The 17,490-nt window shown below is 42.1% G+C and overlaps 1 protein-coding gene across 1 annotated transcript in view; it reads right to left on the reverse strand.

Annotated features, from left to right (window-relative positions):
• Positions 1 to 17,490, reverse strand: part of PLPP3 (phospholipid phosphatase 3) — a 62,975-nt gene that overhangs the window by 21,487 nt on the left and 23,998 nt on the right. Inside the window, exon 2 of the mRNA XM_083448215.1 lies at positions 6,548 to 6,705. Within this exon, the coding sequence (XP_083304341.1) occupies positions 6,548 to 6,705 (158 nt within the window). The remainder of the gene's footprint in view (positions 1 to 6,547; positions 6,706 to 17,490) is intronic.

Consider the following 17,490-nt stretch of genomic DNA (forward strand, 5'->3'; position numbering starts at 1 on the left):
TGGGGATGGGAAAGAGGAGAAAGGGACATGGTTTCACTGAAATTACAAGCATTCATAGCTACTTCATGGAAGAGTGTCTGGAAAATGTGTGGGCTTGCTAGTTTAGTTTCTTTTGTTTAGTCGGCAGAAAAACGGCACATACTGAAGGGCTGCGTTGTCACATCCCCACCCCCCACCGGAAATTAATATTGCGGTCCCTGGGGCTTCACCCAGGCTGTCTAGGTTTAGGAGCTAACCTGTTCCAGAATCACATGCAAACCCTGGAGAACACAAGTGCTGCACAGCTGATGGCTTATCTCGACTGTTGGACCATCTTCAAATGCAGGCGATCGGCCAGAGTCTACGTTTGCATGTGGGGCGAATAAAAGCATCTGAATCTCAGCATCTCCTCCTTTGGCAGAACGCAATTAATTTGCCAGATGGCCTCTAATGGTTATTTACAGCCAGGGCCTCTCTCCGACAACCGTAGCATCAGTTTCTTTTCCCTATTGCTCATTTACTGGAGGATGAGTCTCTTACAAATCCCCTGTGGCTTTTGTGGACACTTGGGAATGCATTTCCACCACATATGCACGAGCAAAAATGGCCTGTAGGAGCACTACATTCAAAAAGTACAAATATGTATAAGGGAGATGCACATGTGTTCAGCTGCTTCAGAGGAGATTCTATGCTTCCCAGCTGTCCTGGGATGGGGATGCAAATGATCAATGTAAAAACAAAAAACAACCACTGGAAATCTGCATTTTACAGTGGTTGAGCCTTTCGCTCCATACAAACGTGGGTCAGCATAAGAAACTGAATTAAGGAAAGAGCGTAACAATAAGTGCTCCACCATTTTATTCCTAACACATGGAGCCTCTTAAACCCTAGGTGCCTGTCCTGAGATAGACATGGGAATATTTTGACCAGGGCCAACAAAGTCTAGGGATTAATATTTTCTCTCGCTGCTGGTGGTCCTGGTAATTGCACAGATGTAGCAGACTGTAAATTGGAGACTTCAGCCCCCCACCAGCACAACAGTGTGTAGCCATGACCCGTCCTGCTTTAGCTGAAATCAGGGCCGGACCTTTAATGAGAAGCTGAAGTAGGATAAACTTGTTCTTTTGGCAACGCTGTCCCTGATTAAAAAAAAGGGGGGGGGAGAAAGCTCAAGCAACTAATTCAGCACAGATGTGCAAAAGCTGAAACTTCATCCTGAATAAACAAGTCTTAAAGATATTAAGCTCCTCTTCTGACTTGTGTCTCCAGCAAGTAGTATCCATGTGGTGTGAACTGCTGGAAACGCTTAAAGGGGAGCAAAGCTGGTAAGGGACAAAGTGCAAAATGGCCCGGTATTTGGAAAGCATGGCTGCAAATCCGTTTTCATCAAATCCTTGAAAGGTCTCTGTGCAATTAGTTTCTATTATTCAGTCACCCTTGCAATCTCTCCTGACCACCACCAACCATGCTTCATTTCCAAGTTACTGTGAAACGCCCCCCCCCCCAAGCATCTAATAGGATGGGGAGATTTAAATAAATTAAACACACTTCTCTCTGTTTTGTTTGCACTGGTTTTGACTCTACTAAGTGCAACTGTTTCTCTTTTTGCTTTAAACAAAACTTTTAAGATGCTATGCAAGTGCATGCAAAGAGAGACACGAGGAAGTAGGCTAACTCTCACTTTAACTAGGTCACTGGTTCAAATTTACGGTGGACTGGTAGTGCCTTTTCCTCTGCTAAGGTGAAATTCACCTCTTTAGAGAACAGAAAAGGCTCTGTATAATTGAGGAGATACATGTTTACGTAGAAACAAGTCCTACTATGTATAACAGGATACATTCCCATGTAAGAATGCATAGGATTTGTGTTCTTAAGTAGCAAAAGGTCACATGTCTCCTTTGTACAAGGTGAACTTTTCTTACAGGAGACGAAGTCGGTTATAGATGTCAATAGGGGACCAGGAATTGCTTATTTACTGAAACGGGCAGAGAGAAGGGCCATCAGTCACAAATGTGAGACTTTACTAGATGGCCAGTAAGTAGAAGTTTGCATAGAGGTTTGCAGCCATGACTTGTGGATAACATGAGGTCCTGAAAGGTCAAACCAAGCCATATTTTCTAAAGTAAAAGAAATACAATGTGGGGTAAGATTTGGGAATATTTAGGGGAGGTCTGGAAAGCACAATCCCCTAAGGCAATTAGTATCTCAAGGGTCTTGTGCATTCATATCCTCCCATGTACTGATGGAGACAAAGGTCACAGCCTCTGGTATTTACTTAACAAGAACTTTGTGGGCCTTGCAAGCCCCATAAAACATGACCTAGACCTTTTGCTCTAGATGAGGGAGTCTATTGATGACACTATATAAAATAAAGGGTTAGCAGTGTGAAAATGATTGTCTTGCTTATTGTCCCCCAATGCCCTTATGCCAGCTATGGAGTGTTTGGAAAGCAAATACATCAAATTTAAAGGGGATAATTAGTACTCAGTGAATTTAGGGTGAATTCCAGTTGTGCTACAATAATCCTGGCATCTAAGTCATGCATTCTGGGTGGTGGTGGGAAATATATGTACTGTATGTGCAGAATGAGAGTTAAAATCTCACCACTGGTCACGACCTGGTAGAAAACTCTTTTCCTAGATGGTATGGTATATATGGATTTAAACAGCTTTATAAACTGAAAATTGTTGGTATTATGGAATAGAGTAGGAATGAGGATGTTGTGCCCCTCCAGATGTTGCTGGACTACAACTCCCATCACCCCTGACCAATCCTGATTAGTGCTGATGGAAGTTGGAGTTCAAAAACATGTTGGGGGGGGGACAGAAGTTCCCCACTTCTGATAGAGAGAAAGTGAATGTTTACTTCATGTGTGGTGTTTTCTTGTTGTTTCTAGGTCTGCGTGTATGCCTGCATGATGTAGCAGTTGGTGTGTGGCAATTTTACATGTATATTTATTGATATAATACTAAAAATACAACAAATTTTCTCTATCTTCTCCCATCATATATAAAAAATAAAAATTCTAAATCCATTTCTTTGCATGCTTGATAAGACTGGCAATCCTCCACAATAAAAGTGCTGTATTGTTTTGTATTTTCCACACCCGCTTGCTTTTGTTGGGAAAGCTGCAAATATGGCAGAGAATCAGCTATTTTACGTCAGAGTGGCCGGGGTTTTCTTTCTCTCTCCCCCACCCCCAGTTTTTAATTAGCCTGCCATTTTGTGTTAGAAAGTTGACGGATTATATAGTCAGCTGATTATGTTTCCAGCCACATTTTCAGCACTAATAATACACACCACTGGCTTGCTCCTGATCAGAAGCAGATTCTGCAAGGAGCCCAAATGACGGTATGTTAGGCAATAACATGGAAATGAAAAGCTTTTTCACTTTCATTTATGGCCTTTCTATAATGGGAAAGTTCCCCTGCAGGATAAAATTCCTTCTTGTTTATAGGTTTATTCATTTTCTCTTTGAATGCAAAAATAACTGGTTATTGGGGCTATTTAGTTGATAGAGCACTTAGTAGGAACAGACTTTGTTGACAAATAATGGCAGGAGGAAGTTTTAATAGCCGTGAAGCAAAGAAACCCAGAATGGATGTGGGGGTTGGGGTGTCACATAAAGGTTGGGCAGACCTAACACAATGGTTGGCCAACCCAAGCACACAAAACTCTTGGACGCTACAAACAAGGGTTTTGCTATAGATTGCCCTCTTTCATTGTGTTTCATTTTGTTTTTATTTTATTTTACATCACTTCAAGGAGCAGGAACTTGGCTTGTAGACAAGACGGAGAAATGAGTGGGGCTAGGCTAAAAGTCACAATCAAAAGTATATGCGATCTGCATGTTAAAATTATGTGACTGATGAAATTTACTTTTCTTAACACGCCGGGCCTTACGTATGGTCTTGGCCTGCTATACAACTTAGCATTTTGAAGAATGTCCTCAAAGTCCTGAAGAACAGAACCTACAACTGGCAGGAGTAGGCCATGTTCAAACAAGAGAAGTTGTCAACTGAAATACTTGCTGGCATTTATTATTATTCCCACTCTTCATTTGGGAAGCTCAAGAACGGTCTCCTCTCTCCATAGTTTGCCAATACAACCACACCGTAGCTTCATGCAAACCAGGGTTTATTCCTAGTTTGTCGAGAAAATACGAGAGTTTGTCAGGCTGGAGGTAACAACAAACCACAGTTTTCAGCCCAACGCACAAACATAAGGTTCCTCTAGATTTGTTTTCTTAGCACCAAATCATAGTTTGGCATCATATTTGAACTGAACTACTCAGTTCGTAAAGTGGTCATCAATGCAATCATATGAGCATCCTCCATTCATAAGCCTGGGCTGAGAATATGCTTCCATTTACTGACAAAGAAATACCCAGTTGCCCCCTCTACATGAAGCAGCATCTTTTTCAATAATGAGAAAATGTTTCAGAGATCCAAAAGAAAAGAACATGCAAACAGAATTATCTATCTTAATGCAAAGGATACTGGGAACACAGACATTGCCCCTTCCCTTCGGCCTCCCAAGTTTCAAATTTCCTTTCAAAATCTGCCTCCTTAGTAGATATCAGAACCTAATACTGTCTGCAAAACATTTCCAGGCAGTCAGTGGCTGACTGCAAAGCAGAACATACTTCACAACCCAACATGAAATACGGGATATGTAAATACCACAAAGCGTACCAGAATGCAGACAATGTACACCAAATCCTTCAAGACGCTAATTTTTTGCCGAACAAGCACGTAGTTGCTGAGCTGGAAAATGTCTCCTACATTGGTTGTTCAATGAAATTTATGGGATTTGGCTTACTTGTATGGTTTTGGAAGGAACGTTTTGTCCCCAACTCGGAGTTTGTTTCTAGCGTACTTCTGGATTAGATAACTAATCATGCTCGTCATACAGTAGAGACTGCCTAACAACTGTTGTGTTCTCCAGATGTTGCACGCCACAACTCTGGCCGTCCCTGACCATTGGTCCTGTTGGCTGGCACTGAAGGGAGCTGTAGTTCACAACATCTGTGCTGAAGAGCCCTCTTCAGATATTATGGCCCACACAGTTAATTTTAGGGACTGGGAGAGCAGGGTTAGGCCCCAGTGGCCTGATCCCTGCATTTCTAACTGCCTGGTGCAGCCTTGTTGTCATTCACACTGCCTAAACTATGGCACCTGGTGTATATGAATAGTCTCTTCACACAATTTACTGTCCTGATCATTCAGGCATTCTAAACTATGCACAGGGCCTACGCATGTAAGCAGGCTGCCTGCTTCAAACTTTCAGAGCAATGCATAGGCAGCAGCAAGGTCAAACCACCAGGGTCATGGCCAAGGCGGTAGTGGGAGCAAGCACAGCCTCCCCACTCACACCATGATAAGCATGTGATGGGTGCAGTGTTAGAAACTCAGATATATAAGCTAATCGCCAAATGGCACCTTAAATCTGGGTTATGGTCGCCACAATGGTATGTCTAGGCGCCATTCTGGTGTTTGTTACTATTATTGTGGTTCTTATTATTATCTCATTTCTACACCACTTTACATTTTAAAGAAAAAATCTCTAAGCAGTTTACAACACATTGAAACATTTTAAAAAAAACACCAATCCAGTATAAAACAAATTCAAGCTTCCAGGAAAATATTTCATATCCTTCTTTAAGCGACATTTTGCTTTCCCTGTATTTATTTACATAATTTATAGAGCTGCCCCATAGCAGAACTCTAGGAAGCCAATGTGGTGGGGTGGTTAGAGTGCTGGACTAGGACCTGGGTTCAAATCCCCCACTCAGTCATGAAGCTCACTGGGTGACCTTGGAGTCAGCCACAGGCTCTTAACCTACCTCACAGGGCTGTTGTACAGATTAACTGAGGAGGAGTTGTACCCTGTAGGTTGGGATATAAATACAATAAATGAGCTCTTCTTCTTATCTGCTTAAGAAAGCTGGAGGGCCCAGCCAAATGAAGATGTCAGTCGCCAAACTGGCATCCAGAGATCTCCATGTGCTTGCAATTGGACTTGTGCCAGTCACAAAATGCACCTAGCACCTGGCTAATTTCTATCACTGGATAATATCATAGCTTCTTGAATCAACTGATATACAGATTAATTTGGTCTGCATTGTGATTTGAGTGGTGGCTATACTGAAAGCTATTTTGTCAAAGCCAGTGAATCCACAAGCCCCTCCCTTCAAAAGTTTATCCTTGTCAATGCTGTATTATCAGCCGTGCACATGACCCTGATGGGGTAACAAACAAAAGGCAGGTCCCCGCTGCAGTGGGTTTAGGGAACTATTCCATAATAAGTTGTTTGAAGATTTCAGTTTAAGAGCTGCCACTTAAGGTATGATCTGGTTTGTGTTAATTCCACAAAGACATCAACGTTTTTCAGTAACAAAGTATTTAGAACCACTAATGTTGACTAACCAACATCCTAACTTTTATTTATGAAAAATCAATAAAACAAAAACAGAACAGAAAAAAATAGGCATGTTGTTTGGTACTGGGTGTTTATTTTTATAGTACAGGGAGCTGAAATAAAACCGCAGTTGTTTTGTCCTACTTACAGCAAGTATGGCTATAAGAATGCCTGCAGCACAAAGGACAGCATCGTTGATGGTCTCTCCACTTTTCAGAGGGTAGCGAATGCTTTCATCGTTACAGTAAAATCCCCGCTTATAGGGTGGGATTGTGCTTGTTTCGATTATCAGAAATGGCAGGCCAGCTAGAGGGAGAAAAGGAAGGGGAACAAAAGAAAAAGAGTGTGGTCAGAAACACAAGTAAGAATTAAACAAGGACCTTAGTAGTCATGATTATGGCACACTGGGAAATGCTATTTATTGGGACTTGCACTGGGAAATCACATACAGATACTAGGGGTGGGGGTGGGGTTGCATAAACTTATTCAACACTGAACTATACTTTAGCCACCTCCCCTCCCCCAAAAGAAAAAATACATGCATTTAAAATCAGTCAAGTTCACAAGATTCTCTGATTCAACTTGTTTAAAATGTCACAACCCTAAATCTCCCAAAGCAGATAGAGGACAGAGGCAAAGCACAATAATAGGAACACAGGATGAAACCAACTGCACTCTTTGGTTCAATTACTTGTAACAAATTTCAAAGCCACATCATTATTTTTTTAAAAAGCTAAATTTCAATCACTGAAAATATTTTCATTACCAAAGGTAATTAAGGATTTGATATTATTTCTAGCTGCCTAATACTATATATGTTTCCATATAGCTATTAATTGTGGTCTTGGTGCTTGTCATGCATGTATGTTTTGCACAGTGTCCTCTTAACATTGTCCTCATCAAAATGATGCCCCATATTTTTTCCCCATTTACTATTAATGTAGAGAAGTATTTTTTTTAAAAAAACCTGTTGAAACACTAAATGCAAATTAAATGGGGGGGGGGACATAGGGGGTGGCATTTTGATTTCCTAAAGGTGTCATGAGAACACTACACAAAGCAGCACTGAGTCCACAATGAATTGGCAAGTGGAACGACCCTATGCAAAAAGTCAAATTTTAAAACATAACTTTACGTTTTCCTTTTTGCTGAACTGCAGCATACATAGTTAGTGAGATCATCTTCTACTACTGGCACCTTCATAAAGGGAACTGATGCACTGCTGCCTTCACAAGCCTAGTCAAATGCTTGACTCATTGTACACAGAAGTGTATGTTTTGCAACACATTCATAAAATAGTGAATAAATGTGTCAAGAGGCATCAAGAAACCTCTGATTTTGCAACTCAGAATTTAGCATATTTGTACAGACCCAGGCCATCCTCATTCCACTACCTAAAACCTGTTGGAACAGAGTCAATTTGGATACAGAATCTGTTTTCTGAGCCAACAATATATGATATGAATAGCCTTTTTAGAAAAAAGAAAAGAACAAAAAAAAATCCTTTGCATCCCAATAAAAAATTGCGGCCAAAAAGCTAACACTGCATGATGAGATCTGGTTTCACATCCACTAGAAGCAGCAGTTTAATAGTCAAACTTTGGGGATTAACCATACCATGGTTACGTGACTTATTGTTATTGCTCCAGTTCCTCTTTTTAATTGTTTTCATATGACAAGTCTGTAAAACACATGTTCCCTCAAACAATAAAACATATCTGAGAGCTAAATCGGGCTTTTTAAAAAAAGAAAAAGAAAGAAATAGACAATAGTGTTCCTATAAATTATGTGAACTCTGGAATAATAAAGATTTGTTTCCCCCTTCATTCACCGAACAGCATGGGAGTAGTATTTCCACATTTCAATTATTTTCAGGACTGCCACCACCATAATACGAGCAAGACTTGACCAAGATTGTATATATTTTCTTTAAAAGCATACAGACATGGTTTTGAAAATGTGAGGGTTTTGTTTTTTTCTCCTGCAAACTTGTGGTTTAGTGGGATATTGCCAATTGAGTCTTGACATTTTTCCAGCACAACAGTAACCTCAGATTCCCTATTTTCATATGAGAAACATAAACATACCCTCAGGAGCTGAACGGATATTGCTCACAAAACCCGCGGCATGCCTAGACTCTGAGGACTGGGCTGGAGGCCATGCTTCACCAAGGTCACCGTCCAGGCCAGGGCACACATTGCCGTCAAAATGAGCACTGTGGTGTCAGAGCCCTTGCTAAGGTAGCCTTGTTTCCAAGGAAGATCTCTTGGAGCACAGATTGTTTTGAGGAATTGTGTCACCACCCACAACTTCTGGCACAAACCCCATCTTCTGGAAACGGTTGGCGCTGAGGTTCCAGCATGGGCTGGTGCCAATGGCCACCCTGAAAAGGGGTTTACAAAAGATACTACTAGAAATCTTAAAGGGGGTGGGAATGCCACAGATGAAAATCAAGGATGGAGGGGAGGGAAGGAACAACAAAATGGAAATAGCTCTAGCTGCGTGACTGTTTACAGGAAAGGCTCCAGGCCTTAATTTCATTTACACCAAAATGGTAAATATGAAGTGTCTGTGGCAGTTCAACACCTCATACTATAACCCACCACAATCAGTTTCCCAGGCCAGCAACAACCTACTATGGTCGTACAGCGAGACATCAGGTTCTAGTCAGGCAAAAATCATTCACTCAGACTCACTGCCAACACTGCTGAAACCAAACTTCAACAAGACTTGACAGTGTTTCAGTATAAATGATGGTGTCAGTTTTTGATAGGAAAAAACAAAACAAAGTTCCAACAAAATTGGAAAAGATGGATTTCCCGGGCATTCTAGTTCCCCGCTGGATTTGGTGGTTGAAATATCAGTCTCTGGGCTAAAGTTTAGTAATCTGAGTTTGGGAGAAATGTGACCCTGGATTTTTCAGCTGTACCCATTTCAGAAGCTTATCTCTGAGACTTAATCTCTTTAGGCCGGTTCTGGGCATTATTCTCCGCACATTTGTAATTGTTTGGTGAGATTCAAATGTTGGGGTGCATAACCAGTGTGGGGTGCCTGCCTGCTTTATACCTGAAAGACCCCCCTTGTGATTTACAGGCCTGCAGGATCCTCACAGACAAGCTCAGCTAACATGTGGGTGGTGGGCATGGGATGAGCAGACATGGGAATTATAGGATCCTATAATTCCCAGCCTTTCTCCTCCATGAAAGATACAGCTAAGAAGAGATGCTTGCTTAGTTTCCCAGTGTATCCCTTTGCCTCTGTAATGGCACAAGGAACCTGGGATAACTCTGGACCTTTTACATGCAAAAGTCAAAACAGCAGCCCCATGGACCAGACCAGAGTCCCCCTGTCCGGCATCTTGTTTGCCACAGTGGCCAACCAGACGAAGTTCAGGACATCCTCTGGGTATTCAGTGGATAAATGCCTTGGGACAAAAAGCTCCCATATAGCCACAATTGATAAACCCATGATTTCATTTACTTCTGTAACTCCAATTCCAGTTTGGCCTCTTTCTGTGTTTCTAAAGTGTCTGCTCAAGTCCTTACTAAAGCATGCCGTTGGAGAGCCAGATTCAGCAGCTTGAATAAGGGTTGTAGGAAGGCTTTCCTGTTATAGTAAGGCAGTGTTAAAGGAAGTGGTACCTGCTCCAGAGAGCTGGACCATAAAGAAGGCTGATCGCCGAAGAATGGATGCTTTTGAATTATGTTGCTGGAGGAGACTGTTAAGAGTCCCATGGACTGCAAGAAGATCAAACGCATCCATTCTTAAGGAAATCAGCCCTGAGTGCTCACTGGAAGGACAGATCGTGAAGCTGAGGCTCCAATACTTTGGCCACCTCATGAGAAGAGAAGACTCCCTGGAAAAGACCCTGATGTTGGGAAAGATGGAGGGCACAAGGAAAAGGGGACGACAGAGGACGAGATGGTTGGATAGTGTTCTCGAAGCTACAAACATGAGTCTGACCAAACTACGGGAGGCAGTGGAAGACAGGAGTGCCTGGCGTGCTCTGGTCCATGGGGTCACGAAGAGTCGGACACGACTAAATGACTAAACAACAACAACACCTTCTCCATTTGGCTGTTTTTAACTATCTGACTCTTCTTTAGTATTTGAATGACGTATCCAGATTTGCTTTAATCTGTAATTTTAGAATTACATTTGCAACAAAGAGCAGGTACGAAATGCTTTGAATAAGTAAACAAACGATAGAAATGGCTTTTCGCTTCAGTGCCAGGTCAAAACTTATTTGCCCAGATGTTTTAAACTCCAAAACCTGAAAACTGAGGAGCATCCTGCCTCACTCATTATATAAAAGACAATGATGCTGTTTCATCCTTAATTGTATTATATGGAGTTGAGTGTTTTATTTCTCTTTATCTGGATGAAGGGCAGTCTGAAGCAGTCTTCACCAACCTGATGTCCTCCAGATGTGCTCCGCACACTCTTGCCAGCTCTAGCAAGTACAGATATGCTGTCCAAAATAGCTGCAGCCCAAAATATCTGGAGATCGCCAAGTTGGTGAACGCTGGTTTAGAAGCATTTCCAATGAATCAATTAATAAGTAGCTGGACTACACAGGTTGTGGGCACTAAGGAGTTCAGCTAGGCCCTATAGGAACTGCTTTTGCTGCAGCATACACTGGAGGAGGAAGGGAAGGAAAAAGAAAAGGATGCTGCTTTTCTTTGGAGGAAGTCAAAATGACTTTCTGACTCCTCGCGGCTGGTGTCCTATGCAAAGCTGCTTCAGGGGAGAGCTGACATTGCATTTTGCTTTACATTTTAATAAGGGCTACTGCAGCTGGGCTGGAACTTGGCAGGCTTTGAACGTTAAATGTAAAAGAAGCAACATTGTTTTATTAACAATCAATTAATTTTTCTTTACCTCCTAGGAAACCTAACAACCTCAGAGACACAGGAGGTGATTTAAAAGGTGGGGGGAGCATTGACTGAGCAGCTTGCAATTGATAGAAAATCAAAGGCCTCTTGTGCTGAATTCAATGCTTTGAAACATTGAACCTTTGAAAACCTAAGAGTTGGGCAGATTTGGGGAGCGTGGAGGATATAAGACAGGATAAGCTTTCATTGGCCACCCATTGATAAAGTCATGTGGGATATGTTACTGTGGTGACCCAAACAGGCAGCTCTGATCTTCCCAGCTGAAGTTTCACCTTTGCACTAAATTAAACACAGTTGCCTCTCCCACTTTCAAGTTTCTTCTTTTTGTTTTGGAATGAAGCACTGAAGAACCAGCCTCTTCAGCCCCTTGTAGACATATTAAGACGGAAAGAACTACAGCCCAGCAAAACCACCTCAGCTAATTTTCAGTAACTGCTACTACTCTGTTGTGTGGTCTCTAAGCTTTGTTAACTAAGGGAGCAATCTTAATGCCATTTCTGGGGAAAGCAGGGCTTGTATCCTAAACTGACCCATTTGGTGGAGAGGGGTTCAATATTTACACACCCTCTGAGTGACCCCAGGGCAGAGTTGGGGCAGATGTGCCCAGCATATAATTCATATATTGCTTTGTTTTACAAATGGGAGACAACGAGTTAAACAGAAGAAAGAGTATTCCACTGAGGAAAAAATACTTTTGCATTATCTCTGTTTTTACCGTGAGGCAACTGACTGTACAGTAGGGCAGATGTGAGTACAACTCATCATTTAAAACAAGGATTGAGTGCTCTGCAAAGTTGAGCGGTATGCAAAGTTGGTGGTTAAAATCACACAGAGTTCTTGCTTGTGCAAACATACCCAAGGTAATGCTGTCAATTTGGGTTGAGAAGCCAAGGGAACAAACCTCTGAAACCATTCTGCACCGTGCTCAACTCTGCATATAGACAAGATTGGAATCAAGCAGAAATTCTTGGGAGGGAGGGTTGTGTGTACATGTTTAGTAAAGCAAGGAACAATTTTGTCACACCTTGGTATAAAATCATAGAACTGTGGAGATGGAAGGGACCAAAATACTGTAAATCGTGAGGTCAAAAGGAAATGAAATTCAGAGAAGTACAGATGGAAATAAGTACCCTATTAACAGTGGCCACTAATAAAAGAACAGACAACTTGGCACTGGCAACTCCGTGACTGACCTTATGTTGTCTATCTGTGAAAAAAGGAACTTCAAAGGGAAGCTGGCAATGTAAAACCATTGAATTACAATGCATCAAGAGATTCAGTGCTATCCATTGTGGACTAAATTGACACAATGGATTTTTATCACATTACATGTGGCTACTGGCTTACCAAAGCCAGTATGTCTATGTGTTGTCAACTACTGTATTTTGTGAACCATCACTGTTAATAAAGGTGATTATCACCATGCAATTTTCCTGCAACTCAGCAGCACTTCATGCTAGATTCTAACCAGTGCTCAGTATGTACTGACCATTCACCCTAGAGTTGAGCTAGAACTCAACGGAACTTGGTTCTGGCACTTCTCAGGTGGCCACCTGCCATTCTACGAGAACGAGGGAGGCATTCATAGTGAGTTCCGGTACCTCTAGAAAAATAGCACTATCCATAACCTTCTATGAAACGAACAAGTTCTGCGGAAAACTACACTGGCCTTTATGAATTCACATACATCAGCAACTGGTCTGTGTCATGAAAAAATAGCTACCAAACTTATTGCACTGAGTACAGCTAAGGCTGAAAAAGTCTTGGTTGACTGTCTAGGCTCCTAAAACCATCACAATAAACTTACCATTGGTACCTTCACAGTTTGATATTTTTGCAGATTTGGCTCTTAAAATATGATGCTGCAGCCTAGGAATTTAAAATGAGAGTCTCAGCTCTGATCAGGGGTATCTAGCAGAAATCTGAACCAATGGTCTTTTGTTACAAAAATATTATTTTGGTTGGCTTAAGCAACATTCCAGATTTTTTCACTCCAAGTACTCACTGCAGATGTTTGAGTGACGTGTAATTTGCAACAAGAATAAGGACCTTGGGAGTACCTGAGCCTTATTTGCTCTATGGTGTTAACGAAATCAACTTCTTCTTATGGTTTTCCTTTCTACTGTTTTTTTTTTGGGGGGGCTGTTCTGTTTGGGCAAGCAAAGTGGACTACTGAGTAAGTGAAATGTTCTCAAGATGGGACATTAAGTCCCTATTTATGCACTTTTTATTAACATGCACGCTACAGTTTCAATTCTTGACATTCTAAGAAAATTGTGGTGCTTATATATTGAGAGAGAGAGAGAGAGTGTGTGTGTGTGTGTGTGTGTGTGTGTGTATGTGTGTGTCTTCATACACTAGAACAGAGGGGTATGGGTCCAAAGCAGCAATATGGCCGGGCATGTTAAATCCAGGCTCCTTTTTAAAAAAAGAAGCATGAAGGATCCTACATTTATTTCCATTCTAAGGCGAGGGGATTTCTTTCTTGATTTTGTAATTATCCTACCAGTAAAGCCACAATTTTTCACTGCTCTCCATGTTAGCTATGAATAGTTCGAAACTTATTCAGGTAAACTGGGGAAGCCAATGGGCAACTCCCATCAACCCAGCCAGCATGGCCAACCAGGAGAGATGATGGAAGTTGCAGTCCAACAAGATCTAAAGGGCACCATGCTGGCTACCCCCAATGAAATGTTGTTTCCCCCACAGCTACCCAGATTCCACTACCACCCAGGAGTCACTTGCTTTTTCATTAGCTTCCAACAAAGTCTTAACCCTAAGAATCCAAATAGAAACCCCAATCCAGCTCTCATGAAGAACAACTAGCAGCTGTGGTTAGTTGTGTGCACTGTACATCCCCATAGCAACAAAAGATGCATCTTGCCAACTCAAGGGGCTCAGATGAACATCCAAATGACACCTGAATCCGTAGCTAAAATGCACATGAGTTTTTCTTCTATGTACACATACATCTGCTTCTTGGATCAAGACAAAAGATGCTTAAAAGATCATTTCCTCTTAGACAGGCTATTTCATTTTGGGGCTTAGGAACAGAAGCTGAACATTTATTTATTTTTCTACAAAATGCTAACTCTAATCCTTTTCCCAACTCACAACAGTAACTTTTTACGCCTTGCAAACTCCTAGAGCTTCCAAAGACTTTCCCTAAGCTGCCCTCCCCACAAAGATACCAGAATATTGAAGAATGTTTCCTCATGGTTCACATCTTGAGAAGAGTGGAAGTAGCCTGAAAGCAATTAGGTGGAAAGCCAGTCTCTTGTCTGTTGGGTTTCCATGTCTGAGTCTCTACAGTAATGCCTCTTAAGGCAGGCTCATCCCATCTTGTTGTCGTACTTGTAACCCAGGGCAGGGAAACATTTACAAGCCTTGAATTGTCACCAAATAAAGGTTTCACGGAGTCTCCAGTAACTATCCTTTGCTATTCCTTGTATGTGCTTTTCAGAGATGCAGTTCCAATCTGGACCCTATTAATAAATCCTCAATGGAGCAGGCAGTAGCAGAGCTACAGTTCATTTGTTCTCTTGGGGCACAATGTGTATAGTGTTCGTTCACAAATAAAAATGGAGAAGTCCCAGCTTCCCTTTTCAGAGCTCTTGTAACAATGCAGTGCCCTGCTGTCAGGCAATGTGTGAATAAATTGGAGAAAAAAGGTTAAAGAAACCTAAGGGAATAGCAGCCTCTTTTTCTCACTTTCATTCCTTCCACCCCCCACCCCCCACTTTTGCACTTTATTGCGGTAGGTTTTCGACAAAGGCACCCCTGTTCTCTGCACTTTTTTCCTCCTTCAGGGCTTGGTGCCAAATAACGTTATTCCCCTTCACCATGGTACTGCCATGAGAGTAGGCTGGTATGTTTGCCTGAAAATCGCAGGTTTTTCATGGAAATGGTTTTCACTCAACAACTCCCTTTGTTAAAATAGACATGAAAAGGGAGAAGCGCTCAGATGAAATCTAATCATCAGAACTGGGAACATGGTACTGGGCAAATGCCACTGAGAGGAGCCCAAGTAGCGGCTTAAGTGGGTAGTGCATGATATAGCTCTCCGGGTTCATTAAAGTACGTGTGTGATCCCTTTCGCAGGCAGTAACACTCTGAAATTTCTCACGGCCTACCTTATAACACTGCCAACATTATAAACCTATCCGATATAGAGCAAGAACCGTAAATAACTTTACAACAAGAGCCCCAAGAGCTTAATCAAAGAACGTTTTCCACATCACTGAATAAATTGGTTCAACTGATGCTGATCTGAAAGCTTCAGCAGTCCTCTCTTCCAAGACACAGAGCAACCTAAGATATACATGTGCATGTGTGTGTGAGAGAGAGAGACCGAGAGATGGATGGATGGATGGATGGATGGATGACAGATCACTGTCATCTATTTCTACTTCCCCACTCCCTAGCTAAGCTTAAAAGCTGTTTTGCAGAGGCAAATTTAGGGAAGTTCCAGAGAGTCTCAGGAGCACTGCAGGGGAGCCACAACTAAGTTATTGAATGCAACGTGAGGGGGGTGGGGATGCCGCCGCTGAATTTTAGTGTCGCACAGGGTGTCGCTGATATTTGAGACACCAAGGTCCGCCGCTGTTGCTTTACTTCAGAATATACACATGCATATTTAGTTCTCCGAGTGCAACCCAGGAAACTAGTCCCTTTTAAAATCCTGCCAAAGTGAGCTTTTTGTCACTCTTCAATATGCTTCTTTTTCTCTTTTTTTTAAGCCTGTCAAACTTCACAAACCGAGCAGGGGTCTCTCTCTCTTTGGCAGAAGTTCATTAGCTGCCTATGTCTTTCCATGGATGGCTCTTAATTAAGCGTAGAATCTGCTGCCAGATTCTAATCTTCAAAGGGAACACCAACGAAAGCTGCTGCTCATAGATTCACAGGTAGATAAGTTTTGACATTTATGGAAGCAGCCTGCCCAACACCCTATATATATATATATATATATATATATATAAAGGTAAAGGTACCCCTGCCCGTACGGGCCAGTCTTGACAGACTCTGGGGTTGCGCGCCCATCTCGCTTAAGAGGCCGGGGGCCAGCGCTGTCCGCAGACACTTCCGGGTCACGTGGCCAGCGTGACGAAGCTGCTCGGGCGAGCCAGCACCAGCGCAGCACACGGAAACACCGTTTACCTTCTCGCTAGTAAGCGGCACCTATTTATCTACTTGCACTTAAGGGTGCTTTCGAACTGCTAGGTGGGCAGGAGCTGGGACCAAACGACGGGAGCTCACCCCACCGTGGGGATTCAAACCACCGACCATGCGATTGGCAAGTCCTAGGCGCTGAAGTTTTACCCACAGCGCCACCCGCGTCCCATATATATATATATATATATATATATATATATGAATTCCTAGTGCTCCACGGGGATATATACTACACCATCTGAGATTTTGAGACACCCGAGTAAGCAAATTTTTTTTTGCTTCAGTGTGATATATCTTTGGATACAATCAATCTACGGTAAATCCCAATGAAATGACTAATCGGAAGAATGACAATTGCTACATTTGTTCTCTCTTCTAAGAACATATGAAAAGCCCTACTAGATCCGACTAAAGATGTGTCTAACCAAACACCCTGATTTCCAAATGGGTCTGGAAAAGCCACTAAACCAGACATGATGGAAAAGAGATGTGAAGAGTCCTAGCTCAGGGGTAGACCATCTGCATAGCCTACAGAAGGTCCCAGAAGGTTCAGTCACTGGCATCTCCAGTTAGGACTGGGAGGAGATCTCTGCCTGAAACCCTGGAAATCTGCTGCCAGTGTACACAAGACTGAGCTGGATGATCCAGTGGTATAATGTAGTTTCTTATGTTGGTGTGCATTCCTGGCTTTTCTGGCTTTTATTCTCCACCAGCTGTATTCAATGGCGCACTCCCTCTGAACATGACCAACAGCCATTGATAGGCCTATCTTCTCTGGTTTTATGTAATCCATTTTTTTAAGTTATCTAAGTTAGTGACCACTTCAATGAAATACCATATTGAAACCCTATGCTTCCAGGCTCAACCACACAGACTTTAAGAACACAGGAAGTTGTATTATTCTCTACTCGGCTTTGTTTTCTCACAAGTTCAAACAATATTTCCCCCCTTCCCAAACCAAACTTGTGTGTTTGTTAATCCAATTGTTTCTTTAATTCATTTCCCAGTGTTAATTGCCACCTCC

The sequence above is a fragment of the Podarcis tiliguerta genome (genome assembly GCF_965153285.1).
Source record: "Podarcis tiliguerta genome assembly, chromosome: 6".
NCBI lineage: Eukaryota > Metazoa > Chordata > Lepidosauria > Squamata > Lacertidae > Podarcis > Podarcis tiliguerta.